Below are 23,222 nucleotides of genomic sequence, written 5' to 3' on the forward strand. Positions count from 1 at the left end.
AAGCACTGGAGAGATGCCAGGGAACATTGTTATTATTCCCTATTAATGTTACCTTGAGCAACCGAACATTGCTTACCTTGAGATTTTCCTGGTTGGCTGGGCACCAACCAGAGCTGTGGTGAGGTTGGGTGCCGTCCAGCCCATGCAAATGGAGAAGCTGGGCTCTTTGGTTCACACCTCAGCGGCAGATGGCACTTCTCTGTAAGACTAAATGCTACCTCATGGGCTCAGTGAGGAGAAATGACTTGCCCAAAGTCAAGCTGTGAATTCGTGTCCAAGCTAGGGGTGTAACACAGATCCTGCCAACAGGACTCTCCCAAGTCAGTCTTAGTCTTAGGACTGGAAGGATCTTGGGGAGGGACCTGCTGATTTCATGAGAATGAGAAAACGAAGCCCCAGAGAGAAATAAGAGAGACATTTAGGCTCTCTAAATAAGTGTATGACTTTATGTAAGTTCCTTAATTCTTTTGTGCCTCAGTTTCCCATCTGTAAAACGAAGGGCTAGATCAGGGGACCTCAGCAATTTCTTCTAGATCTTCTTTTTTAAATTACATTCACTGAATCCACTGGGGTGCATTTTCTTCTTAACCATTCTGTTCACGCTAGTGGTTTGTCTTACGAGGCACAAGCCTCTAGAGTGTTCGCTTCTTGGAAATCAGGCTGCTTTGCGGTCCTGCCCCCACAGGTTCCCTTCTGAGCCACTGTAAACGAGGACCCTGGGGCTTGATCAGTCACTGAGCAGTAAGCAAATGGTGTGGAACAGTAGGACCCAGGTTATCTTTACCTTGACATTTCTAGCTTGTTTTCTTCATTCGTTTGACTTGATTCCCTAATTTCTAGAGTCACAGACCTGACTCTACTTGGAGACCTTCTGTAGCTCTGAGATGGCAGGCACGGGGAGATGGCCCTGCCCTGTCACAGGGAGGTGGAGCGGCCCAGTTCTGGGGAAGAGCTGTTGGCAACCACACCTCGGCCTGAGCTCCTGGCTCCCAGTGCAATCTCCCCATGGCTCCCAGCCTCCCACTAACACTCAGCCGCCCCAGCGTACCTCGCTCAGACGTGCAGCAAGGCAACCAGCTCCAAGAGCGGCTCGGGCTCCAGAAAACATGATTAAGTAGGTACCGTGTGCCAGACCTGCCCCGGGCACTAGGCACCAAGAGGGGGAAGAGGCAGGAATGGTGCCAGAGGAGCTCACAGCTGCATAAGAAGACAGGCAATTATGGAGGAGAAAAAGCGAAATAACTGAGTTACGTGCAAGATGCAGAGATAGTGCAGACATATGGTTGGCAGGCTGCCAGCACGTCAGGAAAAGACTGTTTGGAGGAGGTAGCATCTGGATTGCATTTGGAAGGACAAATGCCTTGCCAGGGGAAGGGAAGGGGTAGGGGTGTGAAGGTCACTTTCTAGACAGGGTCTCCTGACCCCGTGAATTCAAAGGTAAGCACAACTCGGAGGCGGTCTCTAGGGCAGTGGCTTATAAACTTCCAGAAGTACATTAGAATTGACTTAGGTTCAGGGACATAGAGGAATCCCTATCTTTTAGTAAACGCCTCAAGGCGTCTTTTTCTTGAGCTCCTCCTCCTGAAACCCCTCAAGACGGAAAGAGAGCCCAAGGGTGGGAGGAGGGAGAGAGCACGGCACACAAACAGAAACAAGCAGGATGTCCATGGCGGCGTCCTTGGACATATGAAAGGCACATGCATCCCGAATAACTGTGAGTAAAGCACTGGCTTCCACAGGAGGGGGGGACCAGGATGTTATCTGCTCCATCTTACATTCCCGCCTTGCAAGTAAGTATTAAAACACAGCTGCTTACCAGTTTTGTTATCAACCAACCTTCCCCTAGGGTTCTCTGCCAGGAACCAGAGGAACAAGAAACTGCTTTCTTATCCCGGTCCTGTCTCTTGATCACCTTCCCACACTCCCTGCTTTCTCCTGGGCGAATTCTCACTGATCGTGAAGGCCCATTCAAAAAGACACTTTGTGGGTCTTCCTAGGGATAGTTTTTAAGAGAGAGAGCTTGCACCAGGGGGGGTTGTGGGGGAGGGGCAGAGGGCGAGGGAGAGAGAATCTTAAGCAGGGTTCATGCCCAGAGCAGAGCCTGACATCGGGCTCCATCTCATGACCCCGAAATCTGAGCCAAAATCAAGAGTCTGATGCTTAACCGACTGAGCCACCCAGGCACCCGCACTAGGGATCATTTTTATGATGGCTTTTCCCCCCCACAATTATAGGAAATTTCAGGATAAAGAAGTAAAAGTGGTCTGTAATCCTATTTTTCACATATTTTTAATATTTGATAGTTTTCCAGCCAATCTTTTCTCTATCAGTTGTTGTCATTTGTGGAATCGGGATTATACATTTTACAAGGCATGGGTACAAAACAGAGTATGTAATAGCTGCATCCTACTTTTTCCCACACCTGGAAGCCAACTTTGCAGTTTTAAATCACGTGTTTTTGCCAAAACACTATATTTTGAGCATTTTCCCTATGTCGTTAAATAACCATCAAAAATAAGATTTTAAGTGCATTGTATTCCCTTGTATGGCTAAACCATTATTTCTTTTCCTACTGTCACTATTATTGTTCCCTAAATTACTTATTTTCTTTCTTTTCGCTGTTACACATCACACAGTAATGGGCATTCTTCTATGTCAATCCTGCACACGTCTGTGATTAGTCCTGTAAGAAAGATTCCTAGAAACGGTATGTCCTGGGTTAAAGGGAATGAGCATTTTAAAGGCTTAGGGCAGCTATGACTGTTGCCTTCCAGAAAGATTGTGATGACCCGTGTCTCATTGCCGCGGTAAGAGTGTTCTTTTTCTCCATTCATACCGTTGGTTGGTATTATTCGTAATCATCTTTTCACCTCTTAGGGCCTTGTCCCCTTCTGCTTTGCTGTGAAGCTGATTTTTGATATCTCCCCTGGTTCCCTGAAGGACTTACGGGGCACCTCCAGCTCCTCCAATAGCCGTAGGGTTACAACTCCCCTTTGTACAGAGATCCCATCTGCCCCCGCAGGAAGCCTCTTCCAAACATGCACAATGAAAACACGATTTTTCCCGATTATAAAATAATAAAAAGTAGGGGCGCCTCGGTGGTGCAGTCGGTTAAGCATCAGGTCGTGATCTCCTCCGGGTCATGGGATCAAGACCCACAGTTGGCTCCGTGCTCAGCAGGGAGTCTGCTTCGAGTCTCTTCTTCTGCCCCTCCCCCTACTCACTCACCTGCACACTCTCAAATAAGTAAATCTTCAAAACTAATACTAACAATAAATAAATAAGAGTCATTAATAATGTAACAATCCAAAGGAAAACACGAATAACATTTTGAGATAGATCCTCCCAGACATTTTATTGTGTTTATAGTCACACACATTAGATGTATGTGTGTTAAGTTTAATTACCCAAATAGGATCAAGTTAAACAATCTGTTTTATAATTTCTTATAGCTTTCTATGTCAATAAATAAAAATTCAGAGAGATAGTGTCATTTGGTGGTTAAAATCATGGACCCTGCACCATTTCTTACTTGGTATATTCTAGACCTCTTCCCATGTAAGTGCGAAATTGATTTTGCTCATTGTGTCGGCCAGCTCTGTGATACTCTGTTGCAAGGCTGTGCCACAGTTTCCTGACGATTTCCCCACTGATGGATTTTTTCTCCTTTATTTTTGCTATTACAAACAATGCTACCATGAACATCTTTCCACGTATACCTGCGTCCACTCATGTGGATTATTTTATAGGAGAAATTCCTAGAAGTGGAAATACTGGCTTAGTGGGTACGTAGGTTTTTAAAGGTTTTTCATACCCATTGCCAAATGGCCCTCCATAAATATCACGCCAATTTCAACTCCCACCAGTGGGCTCTGACCGTGCCTGTCTTCCCATGCCTGGAAATGAGGATCACACAATCACATGTATCATCCTGGGCTTTCATCTTTGTCATCTTATGAGTGTAGTGGTATCTTTGTCACTTTAATTTGCTTTTCGTGGTAGTGGGATTAAAACTGTTTCCGTATGTTCAGTGATCACTGGTATTTCTTATAAAAACTGCCTGCCCATCGTTGTTTATTGGTGTGTTTCACTTGTTCTTTTTTGTGTTGTTCTTACTGATTTGTAAATACTTTATAATATTAATTACAGTAAATCTCTGTCTATACAAAAGTTGTTCCCTATTTTACTGATTTTTTTCTTTCAATCATTTTTCTCTTTCTTCTTCAGCTTGGACAATTTCTACTGGTCTATCTTCAAGCCTACAGACCTTTTCCTCTGTCCTCTTGATTCTAAGCCCATCCACTGAATTATTTCATTTAAGATAGTGGTCTTTTTTTTCTAGTTGAAGATTTCCATTTGGTTCTTTTTTCATCTTTTCTCTTGCTCTGCTTAGAGTTCCTCTCTTTTCCCTTGTTGTTGCCCTATTTTCTTTTATTTCGTTGAGCTGAGTTACAATAGCTGCTTTAAAGTCCTTGTCCAATAATCCCAGCATCTGTACTCTTTTAAGGTTACTCTGTTGATTGTCTTTTCCCTTGAAGGATAGATCCCGTTTTTCTGGTTCTTCTTTGTTGAGTCATCTGGGTCTGTATCCTGGGCATCGGGTATGTCGGGATTCTGTTAGTTTCGTTCAGCAGCCTTTCTGGGGTGGACCCAGACTGCGAGCCCCGTCTCACGTGTGGCTGGCAACAACTCAAATCTCCGCTCACTTTTTTTTATCAGTCAGCCAGACTGCTTGTCTGCACACACGCATGGTCAGAGTCCCTCAGAGGCTCAGGCGGAGTTTATGAACTAATCTGGGATCTTCTTTCTCTGAGTCCTTCCTTTCCAGAGCTTCCCCCTCACGCTCCAGTGGCCCTGGTTGACCCGGGCTGTTTCTTGGCTCCTCAGGTCAGAAAAAATGTGGGTTGTCTGCTATAGTTTTTACTGCCCTGCTGTTCACCCCAACTGTGGCCTGTCCTTAGGGCCAAGTTACCCAAAGTGCAATTCGCCCCATGCTGGCTCCTTCCTCCACGTTCTGACTCCCTTCCAAAATCGTCCTGTTTTGTTCACTGTTTGGTAGTTGTATTGTTTTTTTGTTTTGTTTTGTTTCGGAGTTTATTGTTCTCTGCAGAAGGGACCATCTGTTATGAGCTTACATACAGGAAAGAGAATTACAGTTTGTTTCGCTGGTTGGCATATGCAAGTTTAATGGAAGGCTGTGGCTCTTAGCCAGAGCTGTCCCTTTCGCTGCAGCCCCATCCGTTGTCAGCCGACAGGAGACACAGGTGTGTACCCCAGCAGGACGCACACGAGAAAGCCGTGTGGGCTTGCCTGCTTGGTGGCTGGCTCTCACCTAGAGCCATTCTGCTCCTCAGTAGAACATCGTGGTCAAGGACCCAGGTTTGGGGGTTAGGCATACCTGGGTCCAAACTTTGACTCTGCCATCATAAGCTGCTTAACTTCTCTGGGCCTCAGTTTCCCCTTTTATGAGATCAGCAGAAAAACGGTAACTGTTTCATAGTGCTGTGAGGACTTGCGAGAGACAGTGCTCGGCCAGGTTTAGCCCAAGAGCTGGGGCAGAGTAGACTTACTTGGTGAGGAGGGGATGTGGCACTGTCCGGCCAGAGATGGGGTATTTTGTCACCTCCTGCTGGGTGGCCCTGGCCAAGCTCCGCAGTCTGTGGTTCTGTCTGCAGGAATTTCCACGTCTGGAATGAAGGCTGGTTTGTGCGGACTGACCTGGGCCCTTCGTACAACGGATGGCAGGTTCTGGACGCCACCCCCCAGGAGAGGAGCCAAGGTAACCCTCTCCTGGCCCCGCTGGCCACCCCCTTCTCTGAGTTTCGCTCTCTGTCCTGGCCATCGATTCTTTACAGTGGTGGACACCGGCAGAGGAAAGCCACCGAGGGCTCCCCATCTCTGGAAGGCACGGTGGAATGAAACCAAAACTATTTTCAGAGTAGGCTTCGCATCCTAATTTTGCCTAGCTCAGGCTGCTTTTCAAACGAGTGGCTTCCCTGCGCCCACACGACTGTTGTCACTGCTGTGGTGGCCCTGGCACGTGCCAGGCAACAAGGGAAAGAAGCCGAGCTCTGCCAACGGGGATTTCCCCACACTGCCTCTAGATGCCTCTGTCTCCCTGCACGGAAACCATTTGGTCCCCGTTGCCTGGGGATTTAGTTCCCCAGCTCAGCTGGAGGTCTCCGTGATGATGACCCCAGCGCCTCCATCCCACCCACAGCATCCCTCTGCCAAGCCAAACTCTTCTTGCAGTCTGGCCCTGTCCCTGCCCCTGTGCCCAGGGCTTCTGCTCCCACTTCTGGCCACTCCTTTCCCAGCTTGGGTCCCAGACTCTCCGGGAAGTTTTCTTTACCCTCTTATAACCTCCAGGGCATATCTTGTTTGCTACCTTCGTTTTGAATTATTTTTCTCAAACTTAAAAAAAAAAAATTATGGGGCACCTGAGTAGCTTAGTCAAGGAAGCGTTCGACTTTTGATTTCAGCTCAGGTCTTGATCTCAGGGCCATGAGCTCGAGCCCCGCATTGGGCTCCACACTGGGTGTGGAGCCTACTTTTTAAAAAAATTAATTATAAAAGAAGTATGTGCACATGATTTAAAAAATTCCAAACCATTCTAAAAGGATCCACAATAAAAACGAAGTCATACCTCCCTCCCCTAACCCAGCCCCTCCACCAGAAGCAATGAGCATTACTGGTTTTGGGGTGGGGGGGGGGTAAACTTCCAGATATTTTCCAGGACTCTGTATTTCACACTTTTCACTGCGACCCATTAATTGGTTATAAAATCACATTAGTGGGTTGTGGCTATCATTTTAAGAAATGAAGTCGAACGGGGACGCCCGGCTGGCTCAGTCAGTGGAGCGTGTGACTCTTGATCTCGGGGTTGTAGGTTTGAGCCCCACACAGGGTGTGGAAATTACTTAAAAATAAATCTTTTAAAAACAAAAGAAAGAAATGAAGCAGAATGGCATGGAATGGTGGGGGGAGAGAAAAGGAAAAAATGTTGGGAAAAGAAAAAAATATCAGGGTGCATTGGACACAGTAAGAACAAGTATTGTCCTGTAAAACTTTTGTCTCAGGACCATCTATGTGCGGTGACCTAGAGATCGTGGTTTAAAAAAAAAAAGTTGAAAGTCATTCTTCCAGACATATAAGTACATGTATTTTTTTTGTTTTGCTTTTTTGGAGTTTGTTTTGTTTTGTTTTGTTTTTAGAGAGAGGGAGCAGGGGAGAGGGAGAATCTTAAGCAGGCTCCATGCTCAGCGCAGAGCCTGACATGAGGCTCAATCTCACAACCCCGAGATCATGACCTGGGCTGAAATCAGGAGTTGGATGCTTGACCCACTGAGCCACCCAGGGGCCCCAAAGGTGTCCTTTTTGTCTATTTGTCTTGTAAACACAAATAGAATAATCCCCTTCTCTCTATTCTGCGGCACCTTGCTTTTTTTCAGCTGGGCACTTCGTGAATGAAACTCTATCTTCTGTATCTATTTCTACATCTGCATATCTATCCACATCTCTGTCTGTCTGTCTGACCTACCTGTGCCAAATGCTGGAAGAGGAAGGTGATAGGCAGGGCTTGGGAGCTCAGAGGAGCAAGACTCCTATGGGCCGGGTTTACGGAATTCTTCCAGGAATAGGGAGTGAGGAGCTGGGAAGGATGATTTGTGGGGGTAGAATAGAGACAGCCGCGAGCACAAGAGGTAGAAGGGAGACAGCCCGAGGGCGGGGGGTCAGCATCCACCATGTGCCCACGGAGGGCAGGATAGGGTCTGTCCTGCAGAAGGGCACTCTGAGCAGGGTAAGACCCCGGGACGGTCCGTGCTGGGTGCCACATGAGGGGGGCAGGCAGCGAGGCCTGAGGCGTGCTGGGGGGAGAGGGAGGGGCGTGGTGCTGCTAGGGGACGGGTCCTGGGGTGGGCGGTGGCGCCTGGCTTCCGTACGCACGCAGTCTCCGCTCCTCCCCACCAGGGGTGTTCCAGTGTGGCCCCGCTTCCGTCGCTGCGGTCCGAGAGGGCGACGTGAACCTGGACTTCGACATGCCCTTCGTCTTTGCCGAGGTAAACGCCGACCGCATCACCTGGATCTACGATGCCTCCAACAACACCCAGAAGCAGAATGCGTCGGACACTCACAGCATTGGAAGGTACATCAGCACCAAGGCGGTGGGCAGCAACTCTCGCGTGGACATCACGGAGAAGTACAAGTATCCAGAAGGTAGGAAGGGCACTGGTGGGGCTGTGCCGCCCAGGGCGTGCTGGTGGGGAAGACAGCTTTGAGGGTGGAGAAGGGGAAATTCCTCTTAGTCCTCCTGCGTTCTCAGTGCGTTCTGCCTGAATGGTAGGACTGCTTCCTGGCACCTGACCCCCAGCTCGGCAGACTATATACGGTGGGGACGGAACGGTCACAGGCAGGTACGGTGCCGGTGGAATTTTACTGTGGGGCCCAGCAGCTGTCAGCCCAGCTCTTCTCCAGCTGTGTCCCTTTCCCACAACTGGGGTGACAGCCTTGTGATTGGACATCACAGGGAGAAGCACAGCCCCTTATGAGAGGCTGCCCAGGGCTCTAGGAGAAATTTCTCGGTCAGCCTGCGCTCCTAGCCTCCAAGAAATGCAGGCAGGAAACACTATCTGAACAAAGAAATGGACGAAGACCCTGAGGATGTGGGCCCATGCTATGCCTGCATCAGAGGCCCCCCAAGAAGCCTGAAGCACCCAGATGAGTCACGGGGAAGGCTCGTTTCTACAAAGCTCCGCAAATTATATTAGCTACTCGAGTTTGGAAGCTGCTGTCAGTCAGCAGCCTGTCTCGCTGGGGACCCTCCAGAGTGACAAAGTTCCACGTGTGAGGGTGACGTCCATTTGTAGAAACAGCCAAGAGTAAATGAACACTGGCTCTAGCAAGCCAGTCACTCGGTAACGTGTCCCCTCTCTCCTTCTAGTATGTTTGGAAATAGATACTTGGGTTGATCCTCACAGAACACAGGTTCTGAGGGGGCCAGCAAAGTGCTCTCCTAAAGGCACCCAGAGCACACCCCAAAGTGAACCCCAAAACTCTCACTACTGCTGTCTGTTGGTGTCAGCCACAGTTCACAAAAGAGAAAAGCTGCAGAAAGAGCTCAGGAGATGGGGTCTGACTCCAGGTCCAGGTGGATGACCCCTGCGGGTAGTGGTACTGGTGGACATTTGGAGGCATGGGCCAAGGGTCATGAGACTGATGGCCTCAGGGTGGTCCCCAGTCTGCCTCTGCAGGCCCTCCCATGGCTAGGGTCAGACAGCCCTTCTCTCGGTCAATACACACGTACTGAGACCCACCCAAGTGCCCGCTCCATGCTCGGCTTTGGGGAGGCCCTGAGGGACATGGCAGATGGGGCCCCGCCCCCCCAACCTCACAGATAAAGGAGAAGTATTTTCAACACTGTCCCAATAAAGAAACAAGGGTAGGGGCCAGGGAACAAATAATCAGGGGATGGAGGTCAACGCCAGTCCTACAGTGCTCTCCAGGAGACCTCAAGCCGGAGTCTTAGGATCTCGGATCCCTTGCTTCCTCACCTGTAAAATGAGAGTAGCAATGCCTGTCTGCAGTAGAACGTAGATGAGCTGGTGTGCGGGGAGTGCCAAGTGCGGTACCCAGCCCCGAGTGAGGACTTCTGAAATAGTAGCGGTTTATCCACTGGGACATCTGCAGCATCATTGGGATAACGACCTCCCAGGATGCCTTTTGAAGCTCACCGCTTTCTTGGCTACATGTCCTGTGGGGTTCCTTCCCTTACTGTCACAACTTGATATTCAGGGGCTCTGTCTGTCCCAGCCAGACCTCCTAAACCACGGAGAGCGGCCAGGCCATGGCCAGGTTGGAGGTGACTCCAGGCAGGACTCTTGGCAATGCCCCAGCCTCTCTCTGCGTGACAGCAGAGCTGGTCATCCTGCCTGTTGTTGCCCCGTTCTCCTTACCTAATGATGCCAGCTTGTCTGCGAGGGCCCCAGGGAGGAAAAGCTCATAAAATCGGTTGCTAAGCATTTGTGCAATGGCAACACCAAAGGAGGAAACAGTAGCAGGAAGCTTAGTCTTGAGTAAGCCCATCAGGTGACCTATATAGGTATCTGGGCTCTGAGCCTCGTTGTGCAAACACGCTGGCTTTGAGGTCTCCTGGGCACAGAAGACTCAGCTCCCTGCACAGACATCAGCCCTGGGTGTGGACATACAACTCCGCCACAGGATGGGAAGGCACCAGAAAGAACCCAGCCCACCAGGAGCTATCAGCTTGGGTAATCTGGCTGCCTGCCTCCTTTTCAGTAGGATGTTGTGGGGGGGAACCTGGGCCTATGGGTGTAGACACCTGGGGAATGCCCCCTCTCTGCCTCTAACCCCCAAATTAGAGCAGTTGCTTGGACCAGTCACTTCTCATCCTTAGGATCTTACTTCTAACGTGATGGGCTTGGATGAGTTGGCCTCTGAGGTCTCAGGCAGACATGGAACTTATGGGAAAGGCCTCACCAAGTTGTAAAGTGCTTGTAATAAGTTATCTGGTGTCTTAAAAATTTCACAGTGGTTGGGGAAGGTGGGGGCCCTAAGTATGGTCTGCAGATATAAACATGGTAATTCTTCTCTGTGTATGTCTGCCCACGTTCCTGGAAAGTCAACACACCTTCTCCTAACAGTGGATCTGTCTTCAGGTCAAGGCAGGGGGCCTTATGTGAACCGTGTGGCCACCAGGGCCCAGAGGCTTAGAAGTGGTTACTCACCTTAATGCCTAAGAGCCATGACTTTGAGGGTCCACCATGGCCACGCTCTGGGGGCCGTTTATACCATCACATTCCGCAGCACGCACAACCTGAGTCAGAGTCAGAAAATCTGGCCTTTGTGTCTTTAAAACCTGAAGTCTCTCAACAACTTAAACCAGTCATAACATGGAACCAAACCAACCATGGGAAGTTCTTTTTTGGTAAGGGCGGAAGAGCCACTCTTTGACCTCGAAGCACCTTTAGAAATAACGCAGAATAACATGGAAAAGCGGTTTGGGAAAAAAAAAAAATTTAACGAAGCCAATTCTAAATCATAACTTTTTTTTTGTTTTGCTTTTTTGCTTATGAACGCATTCCAACCTTTTTTCGACTCAGTTTTTGTTGCTTATGTTTAAAGGAGCTGTTTGTTCTCACAGGGACCTTTTCTCCAAAAATAAAGAAATACATAAAACGAAGAAAAGAAAGAAGAAATCTAACTTAATTAGCCTGAACCAACTATCAGGCCATACGGTCATTTTGTACAGGTGCTAATAAAGCTTTCCCTGCAGCTCGTTTGGAAATGCAGAGCTGACTGGGAACCCGCACGGACCAGCTGGGCAGTGAGCCTCGCGTTAAGGAGAATGAAATGGAGAGACCCAGAGGGCGAGGACACTTGCTTGGATCAGAATCGTTGCAAAGCCAACGAGTGCCAGGCTGCCACCCCCTCCCTGAGATGCTTCCCTCTTTTCCCACCACACAGGTTCCAGCCAGGAGAGACAAGTGTTTCAAAAGGCTTTGGGGAAACTTAAACCCCACGCGGCCTTTGGCGCCACGTCTGCAAGACACCTGGCAGGAGAGGGAAGGGAGCCCAGCATCTCGGGGAAGTTCAAGGTCACTGGCCTATTGGAGGTGGGCAAAGAAGTCAACATGGCCCTCTTGCTCAAAAACCTGACGAGTGACATGAAGACAGTTACTGTGAACATGACCGCCTGGACCATCGTCTACAACGGCACGCTGGTACACGAGGTGTGGAAGGACTCCATCACAATATCCCTGGATCCCAAAGAAGGTAACTTGTCCTGTGGTTTGTGGGGGATGCCACCAATGCAAGGTGGCTGATGTTCTTTTGGGGTTGGAGAGTTCCTGTTGGAACGGATTCAGCTAAGAGAGGAGCCACACGTGGCCGCTGTGGTTAAGCCATGGACTTTGAAGCTTTGGAAGTTGTCGTGGGCAACAGTGCAAATCAGGGTGGCACCGACCAGCATCCTTCCACACCAGGGGGAGGAAGGAGGGACATGGCGATCGCCCTTAGAGGTATATACCACTTCGCTCAGCACGCAGGTGCTTCCTTAGACCCTCTCTCGTTTGACCTTCTAAAAAGGGCAGATTTCAGTATCACCTTTTACAGAGGCACAAACTGAGGCTTGGAGAGATTGTGACTTGATTACGAGATGAAGTGTCACAGCTAGTAAGTGGCGATCGCGTGGTGTTGGTCCTGGGGTTCCTAATGCTAAATCCAGGCCCACCTCCCTCATCTTCTAGATGCTATTTCTGCTACCCCTCCCACCTGCCACCCCCACCCCACAGTGAATCACTTTTCAGGTTTGACCCCCCCACCCAGAAGGGCTGCAATGTACAGCAGGGTCTTAAACTCTTGTCCGATGTTCCTCCCCACACGGCTGCCAGGTGGAGAGTCTCCTGATTCCCGAGGGCAGTGATGCCTGAGAATCTGGGAGGAACAGAGACTCACGGCCGCTGGGAAGGGAGCGAGGAGAAGCAGTGGAAGGCTGGCGCTCTGGGAGGGTTCGCGTGCAGGTGTGCCCACATTGGCAAAATCCTCCAAGCTGTTATGAAAAGTTGAGCCTTACAAAGCGGATTAACAAGGGTGGGGTGGCTATTTGCTTCACATAAATAAAAACTGATTAATTACACAGCCCATCTTGAAAGAGCTCTGTCTGTAGGGAAACTGAGATGTTTCACACCTGTCAGAAGGCAGCATCCCTAGCAACCGGGCTTCTGGCGGAATTTGAGCAGAAATCTTCCCCACGCCAGAAGCAACTGCCGGGCTGCTAGCTACCTTCAAAGCCCAAGGGAAGAGTGATTCTTACAGGCCAAAAATAGTTCACATGAGGAAAATGGGTTAAAAAAAAAAAAGAAAAAAAATTCAACCATTCTGCACGTTCATCTGCCCATTCAGGGCTGGCCGGGCTCGTTCCCCCAGTGCGAGCAGCAAAGGTAGCTTCCTCCTCAAAGAGCATATGAGCCCATGGGGGCCGGGGCTCCCCCAGCCACCCAGCATGACCACCGAGAGAGACATGGGAGTGAGCTGGACCGCAGAGGAGGGAGAGGGGCCCTGAGGCCTGGGAGGCGCAGGTAAAGGGACAGAGGCCGGGGAAGGCATTTCCACTTGAGGAAACCATGCGTGTCCCAGCACGGAGGTGACCACATGCCTGTGTTGTCAAAGGACCGATGGGAAACATGGAGGACTCTGTCAAGGGAGAGGGGAGTTAGGGTTCAGGGACGCAGGGCCTGATTCAGGGGTCTGAACTTCATTTCTGAGGCAGTAAGGAGCCATGGAGAATTTCTTTTTTTTTTTTTTTTTTTTTTTTTTTAGATATAGATATAGATTTTAATTTTTTTTATTTTTTTTAATGATTTTTTATTATATTATGTTAGTCACCATACAGTACATCCCCGGTTTCCGATGTAAGGCTCGATGATTCATTAGTTGTGTATAACACCCAGTGCACCATGCAATACGTGCCCTCCTTACTACCCATCACTGGTCTATCCCATTCCCCCACCCCCCTCCCCTCTGTAGCCCTCAGTTTGTTTCTCATAGTCCATAGTCTCTCATGTTTCATTCCATGGAGAATTTCTGAAGGGCAGGGAAGAGGAGCGTGATGTTGGGGTGGGCGGCAGCCTTCTGAAGCCGCTTCGGCCGGGTGTGTGGGGGTGACTGGGAAGCAGGCGAGACCAGAGGTGGGGAGGTGGCTCAGGGCGATGTCACAACAGAATCCCAGGCTCTTAGTTGGCCTGGGAGGATCCTGAGCCGTAGGGAGCCAATCCCTGGCTTCCCTTCCTCATCACTCTTTGTCGTCGTCCTTAGGAAATCGGTTAGCATTTGTATTCTCTCCCGCCCTCTGACATTTTCCAGGATGGGAGGAAGCTTCAGTCCCTACCAGCCCATTCTCCTGGGAAGCTGCCCAGCCAGCCAGAGGCCCCGTGCCTCCCCGGCCCCTGCTCTGGATGTTGCACAGAACGGAGGCGGGTTTCCCACAGAGCCGGGCAGGGAACTAGGCTCAGTCAAGCTGCCTTGGCCTGGCCCCAGCTCTGAAGGTTCCAGAAGTCAACCCCACTCCCTCTCACTCTGCCGTCCCTGGCTTCTCCTTCCAGAAATACAGCACCCTGTGAAGATCACATACGCTCAGTATGAGAAGTACCTGAAGGCCGATAACATGATCCGGACCACGGCTGTGTGCCAGGTGTCTGACGAGGCCGAGGTGTTGGTAGAAAGGGACATCATCCTGGACAACCCCAACCTGACCCTGGAGGTAAAGGGGGCTGAAGGGGTGCCTCCTCGGCCAGCCCGGCCCTGCTGGCATCCCCCCGAGCCACAGGGAAACTCCTTCCCTGCTGAGAGGGGCAAGGAACAGGGCTCGGGTCCAGCCTCTGCCACATGGGTTGGCCAGAGTTCCCGCTCAGCCCACGTCCTTGTTCCTTGTGGTAAATGGCACACCTGCCCACAGGCTTCTTTGGTTCTGGGCCCAAATGCACTGGGGGCATCAGCTGAGAAGCCGCTGGAGGGACTCCTCGGCTCCCTTGCCCGCTCAGCTCTGAGCACCTGCTGTGTTCTGGGCTCTGCCAGGCGCAGGAAGCAAGAAGAGTCACAAGGGGAGGGTCCTGCCCGTGGGGAGCCCACAGCCCCGCTCCCGCCATGTTGGTGGAGCGCATCAGAATTGGGCACCGTTCTCTTGCATCTCTCCACATTCAAGAACACAGGGTTGCAGAATCATGGACTCTTAGGAGCCTGCTCTCGTGCTCCCATACCCGCCACTTCACACATGAGTAAACTGAGGCCCAGAGAGGAGAAGGGAACTGCCGTCGCTGCCAGAGCCAGGGCTGGACCTCAGGCCCTGGGACTCCCAGCCCAGGGCCCCTTCCAGGTGTCTGGGTGTGATCACAGCCAGCAACAGCATCTTGGTTGAGGATGAGGATGTCTCTGTCTCTACTTTTAGGTCTTGCTTTTGGCTGTGACTTGCTCCCAGCCTCCCAGGGTCCTTCCCAGGAGCCCAAGTGTGGCGGGGGGCTGGGGGAATGGGAGGAAAGGCGGGGCTTGCAGGTGTACTGAGACCCCTGGGACCACTCTGTTCCTTCCTCAGAACCAGGCCAGTACTTGTGCGGACTCCAAGCCCGTCCCTTCCTGTCCAGCCTACCTGGGACCTACCCACCCTTACTTCCCCCAGCCCAGAGCCAGAGAGCAGCGATTGGAGGGCCGAGGTGCTGGCAGAGGAGATGAATCTTCCTGTGAGGTCCCAGGGAGAGCCTCATGGGTCGGGTCCACCCACATCTGCTGTCTTTACTGTCCGCCCCAGCTGCCTAGACAATGCTTGCTTTTTCTGTCCCATCACAATGCCACCAGCATTCCAAGCCCCAGATTTCTAGAGAAGCCAGATCATTGGGGCCGCCCTGGTCCCACCCCTCCCTGAGCTACACCCTAGCTGCAGGGATCCCTGACCTCAGAGGGCAGAGACCAAGGGCACGCGCTCCCAGGCAGCCAGCCGGGGACTGAGTTCTTTCTCTGTCCTGGTTGGTCTGGACTGTGCTTCAGAATGGGGATCGGTCCCCCACCTCAGAGGGGGAGCCAGTGACCGGACTGGCAGTCTGGGGGAAAGCAGAGAGGGTCAGGAGTTTAGCCGTTGAATCACCCCCGTGAATCAACAGCCACACTGAGTAAACCTTGATCTCTGTGTCTCAGGTGCCCCTACGCTGTTATGGGGATAATAAAATACTTCCCTTGCAGGTGTCCTGTCCTCAGAGAAGCCTTTCCCTTACGTGCCCCCTCCCTGCCCCTCCAAATTAGGCGTGGTCTCCAGCTCCACGCCCTTGAGAGTCTTCTGTCCTCTCACTCTGTGGCATTTGTTCAAGTTGAAGTCATACCTTTACTCGTGCACTTGTTTCGTCTCGGTCTCCTACCAGACTGTCAGCTCCACCAGGAGAGGCGCTGGCCCTGCTCTGGGCCCATCACTGCCATCCCTGGTACAATATCTTAGAAGCTAATCAGAATTTATAAAATGATCATAACTGGAGCCGAGAGCTCGTGCATTCTGCCCCACCCACCAGTCTTCACTGTCAGTCCGTGCTTGTCCTCTGTGTGCCGAAGCCTCTCCTGCTTCCCAAGACATTTCCAAGAACTGCGGCTGGTCCCTGCAGACATGATGGACAGCCGAGGGCTGATGCCCCCGCTCTGGCTGGGAGGTGACACCGGGTAGCAGCCAGTTCAGCTAGGAAAACATTCCGTGTTAAAATGATCAGTGCTTAAAGGAAAGTAGGGTTTTTTTTTTTTCCCATTACAGTCCTTTATCCTCAAACATTCTTATAGCTTTATCTTTTATTCAGCATTTCTGCTCTACATCTTTCGGATTTCCATATCAAGTCAGCTCTGTCTTTAAAGAGACTATCATATCTTTAGAAAGGAAATCGGAATATAAACAGGCTGAAAACGTGCCACCAAGAACTTTCTTACTTAATCGTTTAAAAAGGCATCTGAGGGGCGCCTGGGTGGCTCAGTCGTTAGGCATCTGCCTTCGGCTCAGGGCGTGATCCCAGAGTCCTGGGGTCGAGCCCCACATCGGGCTCCCTGCTCCGCTATGAGCCTGCTTCTTCCTCTCCCACTCCCCTTGCTTGTGTTCCCTCTCTCACTGGCTGTCTCTCTCTCTGTCATATAAATAAAGAAAATCTTAAAAAAAAAATAAAAAGGCATCTGAGGGCCCCTGGGTGGCTCAGTCGGTTGAGCACCTGACTTTTGATTTCAGCTCAGATCATGATCTCGGGGCTGTGATATTGGGCCCCATGCTGGCCGTGGAACCTGCTTATGACGCTCTCTCTCCCTCACCCTTGGCCCCTCCCCCACCCTCTAAAAAAAAAGGCATCTGATCATTCTTCTTTTGGACACCTTTGTGTGAATTTCCTCCCAGCACAACCTCACCTTTTCTTCAGCCTTCAGAGGATCCACACATTCTTGTCTGGATGAAAGAATCAATGCATAGCTTCCTGGGAGCAGGGCACAGATTTTTAAACTCACGAGGGTAATCTGTATGACAAGATAATCATTGGGGTGAAATCCCGTGATCTTATGTGACACTATTGGCAGCAGGCATTGAGGATGTTCCATTGTGGAATCGGACCATGAAATCTGAACTTTGTTCCGAAGGGTGACGTCCTTTCCATTGGCCCATGAACCACTGATGATCAGACATACAGTCCTGGTGGCTCTTACCCTCTCTTTCAGCTGCATATACAGATTGGGGTCAGTGGGCCAGGGTGGGAAGCAGCAATGATGGAAGAAGAGCAACTACATGAAGATGTCAAACTGAATATCGATGTGAAAACTACGGCCCTGTTTACGTAGCCTTGTTGTGGCTCAATGGCGTAAAACTATGCTTCCCACTTCACATCGCGTCACAGCCGCGAGGGGGTTCCGTGGGAAGAATTACGGTGGAGATCATGGTATGCACCAAGTATCGGTAGACATTCCAGGGCCTGGTAAGAAGAGCGAAGTTTCTGGAACCAGAGAGCCCTTGGTTGTTGAACTGATCTGAACCGAAGCTTCATGGCCGCCAAACGGTGGCCGTGCGCATGAGCGGCAAGAAAAGAAAAACCACACCAGCAGCAGGTGATTCTCCAAAGAAGGAGAAAAGAAATCCAGCAGCCACACCGTTTCGGGTTCTATTTCCCAGACGTTTTCTTCTGCATCCACGATCTCATTTGGTTCCTTCCGTGCAAGGCGGGGAGGGACGATCCCCCCCTTTCTCAGATGAGGGAGTTGAGGCCCAGAGCGATGACGTGGTCTGCTCAGTCACGGCTGTTTCTCGGCAGAAGCCCAGCTCTCTCTTCAACAGCAAACAAATAGTCCAGGTGGCTTTTCTGACAGGAAACCGAGGCTTCTCCAGCCTCTGACCAAGGACAGTGGGGTGCAGGAGCCCTGCAGGAGCAGGGAAGCTTTGGGCTCCAGAAGTTTCAAAGGGCGTCGATAGACTGGGGTGTCATCAGAGGAGAGTGGCCTGAGTTGAGGTGGGGACCCAGTGCTGTGGGCTGTGGAGAGGAAGGGGTGTTGGGGGGCTGTCTGAGCAGGCTTGGGCCTCCCAGGGAGAGTGCTTCCAGACTAGAAGGGAAGAAGCAGGACCGGTAAGTCAGAGCCTCAAGGAAAGTACTGTCGCTAAGTTCAGGATGAAATAGCCCCCCGCCCTCTGAGCAGCCCACCAGGAGCTCGGCCATCCTGGGAAGCGGGGCTGCCCTTCCCAGGATGACCAGGAAGAGGGGCCCGTGAGCCCGGCATGGGGAAGCTACAGTGCTCTCAGCCCCTACGATGTGCCGCCTCTCCCTCCGAGCCTGGGCGTCCCGTCCAAAGCATGCGTGTGACGGCAGTTTCCCGGGAACCCCTGCATGGCTGTCTCCCCATCCCCAAGTTGCCCGCCCAGCCCAGTGGGCTCTCACTGAGCGGCAGGGGAACTCAGCAGCCAGGCCCTGACCCGGTCAACCTGTCTCCCCGTAGGTGCTGGACCAGGCCCAGGTGCAGAAGCCCGTGAACGTCCAGATGCTCTTCTCGAACCCACTGGACGAGCCGGTGAAAGACTGCGTGCTGATGGTGGAGGGCAGCGGCCTGCTGCTGGGCAGCCTCCGGATTGAGTGAGTCCCGGGCCTGAGGGGCCAGTGTGGGATGGCGGGAGGGGGCCCGAGGGGGCCTCTCCATGGCCCCCGGGAGAACCTGCTTGTGGGGGTGCACATTCGCCTCTGGTTGGGGGGTTTGCCAGACTTGAACTCCCAGGAAGTCAAGATCACCAGAGCTCGGAGCTGGTCCTCGGGCCTTAGCGTGTGGGGGAGATCACAGAACTCCCTCCGTCCCCTGCTGAGGGACGCCAGGGTTCTCGGGGGCCCGTGACCCAGGGAGGCAGCCAGAGGGAGCCACCTCACCAGCACAGGACTGGAGGGCCACAGACAGCCCGACTTGCCTGAGGTCCGGGGCGCCTCCCCATCCACACTGACCCGTGCCCTTCCCCACCAGCGTGCCAACTCTGCGCCCCAAGGAGCGGTCCCGGGTGCGTTTTGAGATCTTTCCCACCCGGAGTGGAACCAAGCAGCTGCTCGCCGACTTCTCCTGCAACAAGTTCCCTGCAATCAAGGCCATGCTGTCCATCGACGTGGCTGAGTGAAGGGCCCGAGGGGCCCCCCTACAAACTTGGGTAACACGGAGCAGGCAGGGCTTACCCGTGGAGTCAGCCCCCTGCCTGGGAAACCCACAACGCCCCCCAAGCGGCCTGGACTGGACTTCCGCCTCGGGCACACACCCTCTCCCTCACTCCCAGGCTGGCGGGCCCCACCCCGGCCTGGGACTTCTCACTTTTGCACATTCCCTCAAGCCCCACGGCCCTGCTCAGCCCTCCAGCTCTTTGGCGCTGCAGGACAGAGTGGCACCTGCCCCAGCGACTCTCTGAAAGGATACGGGGGAGAAGACTGTCTAGACTGTTGCTGGTCCCAAGCCTGCAGTTGGGACATTCCTACTCCGCCCTCTGGCCACCGTGGGGCAATGGGAACGTTGGTGCTCATGTCTTTACGCTCAAAATAAAGGTTAAAGAGAACGAAACCAGCCTCGGCTCTCCAAGACTGCTGCTTTGTCTAAGGAGCTGGAGGAGAAAGAGAGGTGGGGGCCCTGTTCTTCGGGAGAAGGGAGGACCCACAGGGGCCTTTTTCCCCACATTCCAACGTCCAAAGGGAGCGGGCTTGTTCTGTGTGGCTCCGGGGGCAGAACTAGAGAGACAGTTTTAGTGAATTTAGGAAAACTTTCTACTACGATGTCCAAGCATAGATCAGGCAGCCTGGGGAGGGAGCTCCTTGTCCCAGGCAGGCTTCGTGAGCTCTCTGCGTGGCTGCCGACCAAACTCTGCAGGTGACCAGAGCAGGAAGGGGTGTCAGAGTCTTTTCTGGAACCCTTTCAAGGAACAGTGGTGGCCCCGCCTCTGCTCCCACGGGGCTCTTCCCTCCTCATGCCACACTGCCCCTCCCGCAGCCAGGAGGCCACCGCCTTGCTAACTCAGCCAGAACCTTCTCTGCCTTCACACACGCTCTGAGGGCTCCTCAGTCTTTGCCCCTTGAGATGACCCCAAGTAGAGCCCATAGCTTTCTGGTTACTTGTGCTGACGAATCCCATTTTGGCAATCGCGCCTCACTTTCTGAATCTAAGGGACAGTTCCAGGACCCAGGGAAGATTCAGCCTCACCCCCAGCTCCAAGCGTCTGCCCTGTGCTCAGCTCAGGCCTGACCCACTCCTGTCTTCCACCCCCGCCCCCCTCCTATTGCTGGATCCATCGGGGTTGGAGGAACCCAACAGAGGCCTGTGTCACTGGTGCTAATGCAGCCTGGCCGCTGAGGCCTTCTGTGTGGCTGGAGTGTAAAGGCAGGCCTTCTGCCCTGTGTGTTCCATGAGGGGACAACACGGCCCTCAGTTTCAGCCCCTGGAGGTGCACCCCACTACGTCTAACTGCATTGGAAGTGCTTTCGTGATGGCTTGAGCCCATTTCCCTTTCATGGGGCCCACTGGCCCATGGGACGCTCATGCCTCCTTGATCCACCAAACAGGGGCTGAGCTGGCTGGCCCCAGCTGCCCCTCTCCTCCTCCTGCCTCTCAAGCCTCTCCAGGCTCAGCTTCCCACCTCCACAACTCCCTGGGGGCTGTCAGCACAGAACCTGCCCCCACCTGTGCTCCCAAGGCACCCTCACCAGGCCCCAGCTCCGGTGTCTGGACGCAGCAGGCTTCCCCCATGGAGCAAGGGGCTTGTCTCTCTCCTTGCAAGCTCTGGCACCCTCTCCAAGTTCTGGGGGCCTTACGCCCAGACTCGGCCTGGAGATGGGGTGTTCCATTCCTCCTCATGAGATTCTGCACCAGTCCCCAGTGAAGAAGGAGAGGGTGAAATGGACAGACACCTGCTCTGGTTTCTGATAGAAAGAAGGAAATCCAGAGGTTTCCCTCTCTTCCCATCCCTGTGAGGCCCGCCCCAGACCTTAACTCCCTCAGGCAGCATCTCATCAGCAGGCATTTCCTCAATGCTTACTTTGCACCAGACTCTCTGCTGGGCATGGGATCAAGAGAGATTGAAAATCAACCACAGCCTGATCCCTGCGCTTGGGTTTCCACCCTCAAGGGAGACTCCTAAGGTGTGACATTAAAAAAAAATCCATGTGGCGTTTCTAACCAACCCCAGGCACACGTGTCCTGTAAGAGTTGTATCTAACAGACGCCCTCCACCCCGTTTGCATTCTGGGGAATTTTAGCAATGAAACAAAAGAAAGCAGGCAGAAGCCACAGCACTATGCTGCTTTCTGGGAGAACTGAAGTTGGAGATTGCAGTGTATTTTGATGCTCTGTTGTTCGGCCAGTGCACATCAAGGATCGCCATGCCTTCTCGGAGAATTGACCTCCTTATCATTATGGAATGCCCTTCTTCATCTCCCAGAACATTCCTTGCTCGGACATCTGTGCTGTCTGAAAATAATATAGTTACTCCCACTCTCTTTTGATTAGCGTGGTATAACTTTCTCCATTCATTTACTTTTAATCTACAGGTATCTTTATACTTAAAGCGGGTTTCTTCTAAACAAAACAGAGTTGAGTCTTTTTTGACCCATTCTGACCATCTCTTTTTTTTTTTTTAAAGATTGCTTATTTATTTATTTATTCGACAGAGAGAGAGACAGCCAGCGAGAGAGGGAACACAAGCAGGGGGAGTGGGAGAGGAAGAAGCAGGCTCCCAGCAGAGTAAAGGGAGCCCGATGCAGGCCTTGATCCCAGGACCCTGGGATCACACCCTGAGCTGAAGGCAGATGCTTAACGACTGAGCCACCCAGGCGCCCCCCATCAAAGACATTCTTAACTTCTGTTGCAGTGTTTCTGATCTCTTGCATTTTTTTTTTTGTTTTTTCTTAGCCTTTCCGTGTCTCTGCTTTCATCTCCCACCTGCTCTTGCACTCTGTCTACTTTATCCATTAGAGCTCTTAGTGTATTAATCACAGTTATTTTAAATTCTTGGCCTGATAATGCCAACATCCCTGCTATATCTGAGTCTGGTTTCGATGCTTGCTCTGTCTCTTTAAACTGTGTTTTTGCCTTTCAGTATGCCTTGTAATTTTTTCTCGCGAGCAGACATCATGCACTGGGTAAAATGAACTGCTGTCAGTAACCTTTAGTAATGTGGTGATCAGGTGTGGGAGGAGGGGAAGCATCCTATCGTCCTATGATTCGGTCTGTTTTTTAGTGCGTCTGTGCCCCTGAACTGTGAACTTCACATATACTTCTCAGTTCCCGCCCCTCCTCCACAGGGGAGACTATATGGCTAGAGGGTCTGGAGATGTGTATTTCCCTTCTCCCACGTGAAAGGTGAGAGGGGGCCAGGGTTGAGTATTTCCCTTCCTCTGGGTCAGTTGGGCACTGACAAAATCCCAACAGATCAGGCTCTGACTAAATAGTTTCTCTTGAGGGCAGACCTTGTTTAGAAGAACAGAATGTTCTGGCATAGTTCAAAATATTTCGAAACCCCTCTTCATGTTCCCTTCCTCCTCCCAAAGCATGAGGGGATTTTTCTCTGATCTTCACTTGGCGAATCCGGTAGGGTAAAAGTCACAAAGATGTGGAGTGCCCTTGGAGGGCCCCTTGGAGTTATGAACTCTCAGGCTTGTCCACACCGAGCCTACAGCAATTCATCGATCACAGTTCAGGTCCCCCCCCTCCCAGGACCGGCTCCCACAGAAGAAGACGCTGCTCGGGGGGCTCTGCTCCCATAAGTTACAACTCTATATTTGCCCATCAGAGTCTCCCATTTTGGGGTTTGCACTGTGACCTCACTTCTCTCATGGCTCTAAGAAGAGTTGGTTTGCTCAGTGTTGTACCTGTTAGGGTGGAGGGACGACGTTCAAGCTTTGCACTTGCCAGACCAGAAGTCTGTTCTAAGCGTTTTATAGGCATTTGTGGATTTACTCCTTCCAACAATCTTTTGAGGAAAAAACTAGTATTGCCTTCATTTTACAGAAGAGACAACTGAGACTCAGACCGTTAATTAGGTCACGGGAGAGTTAGTAAAGGCAGTGCTGGTACCCAGGCAGGCTGGGTCCAGTGTCTAACCCCTGTGTTATGCGGTGCTACCTACACAAATTCTCAAAAGGTATCCAGTGATAAATTCTATCACAGGTTTACAAAGAGACAGGGAAGTAAATGATGCAGAAATTCAA

The 23,222-nt window shown here is 51.7% G+C and overlaps 1 protein-coding gene across 1 annotated transcript in view; it reads left to right on the plus strand.

Annotated features, from left to right (window-relative positions):
- The window catches only part of TGM3 (transglutaminase 3), a 39,018-nt gene extending 19,441 nt beyond the window's left edge, over positions 1 to 19,577 (plus strand). The window contains exons 9-14 of the mRNA XM_045810741.2: positions 5,676 to 5,779; positions 7,972 to 8,217; positions 11,485 to 11,793; positions 14,121 to 14,278; positions 18,499 to 18,632; positions 19,009 to 19,577. Of these exons, the coding sequence (XP_045666697.2) occupies positions 5,676 to 5,779; positions 7,972 to 8,217; positions 11,485 to 11,793; positions 14,121 to 14,278; positions 18,499 to 18,632; positions 19,009 to 19,156 (1,099 nt within the window). The 3' untranslated portion in view covers positions 19,157 to 19,577. The remainder of the gene's footprint in view (positions 1 to 5,675; positions 5,780 to 7,971; positions 8,218 to 11,484; positions 11,794 to 14,120; positions 14,279 to 18,498; positions 18,633 to 19,008) is intronic.
- The last annotated feature ends 3,645 nt before the right edge of the window (positions 19,578 to 23,222 follow it).

This window comes from Ursus americanus, chromosome 22 (genome assembly GCF_024610735.1).
Source record: "Ursus americanus isolate L20-20 chromosome 22, mUrsAme1.1.p, whole genome shotgun sequence".
In the NCBI taxonomy this organism is placed as follows: Eukaryota; Metazoa; Chordata; class Mammalia; order Carnivora; family Ursidae; genus Ursus; species Ursus americanus.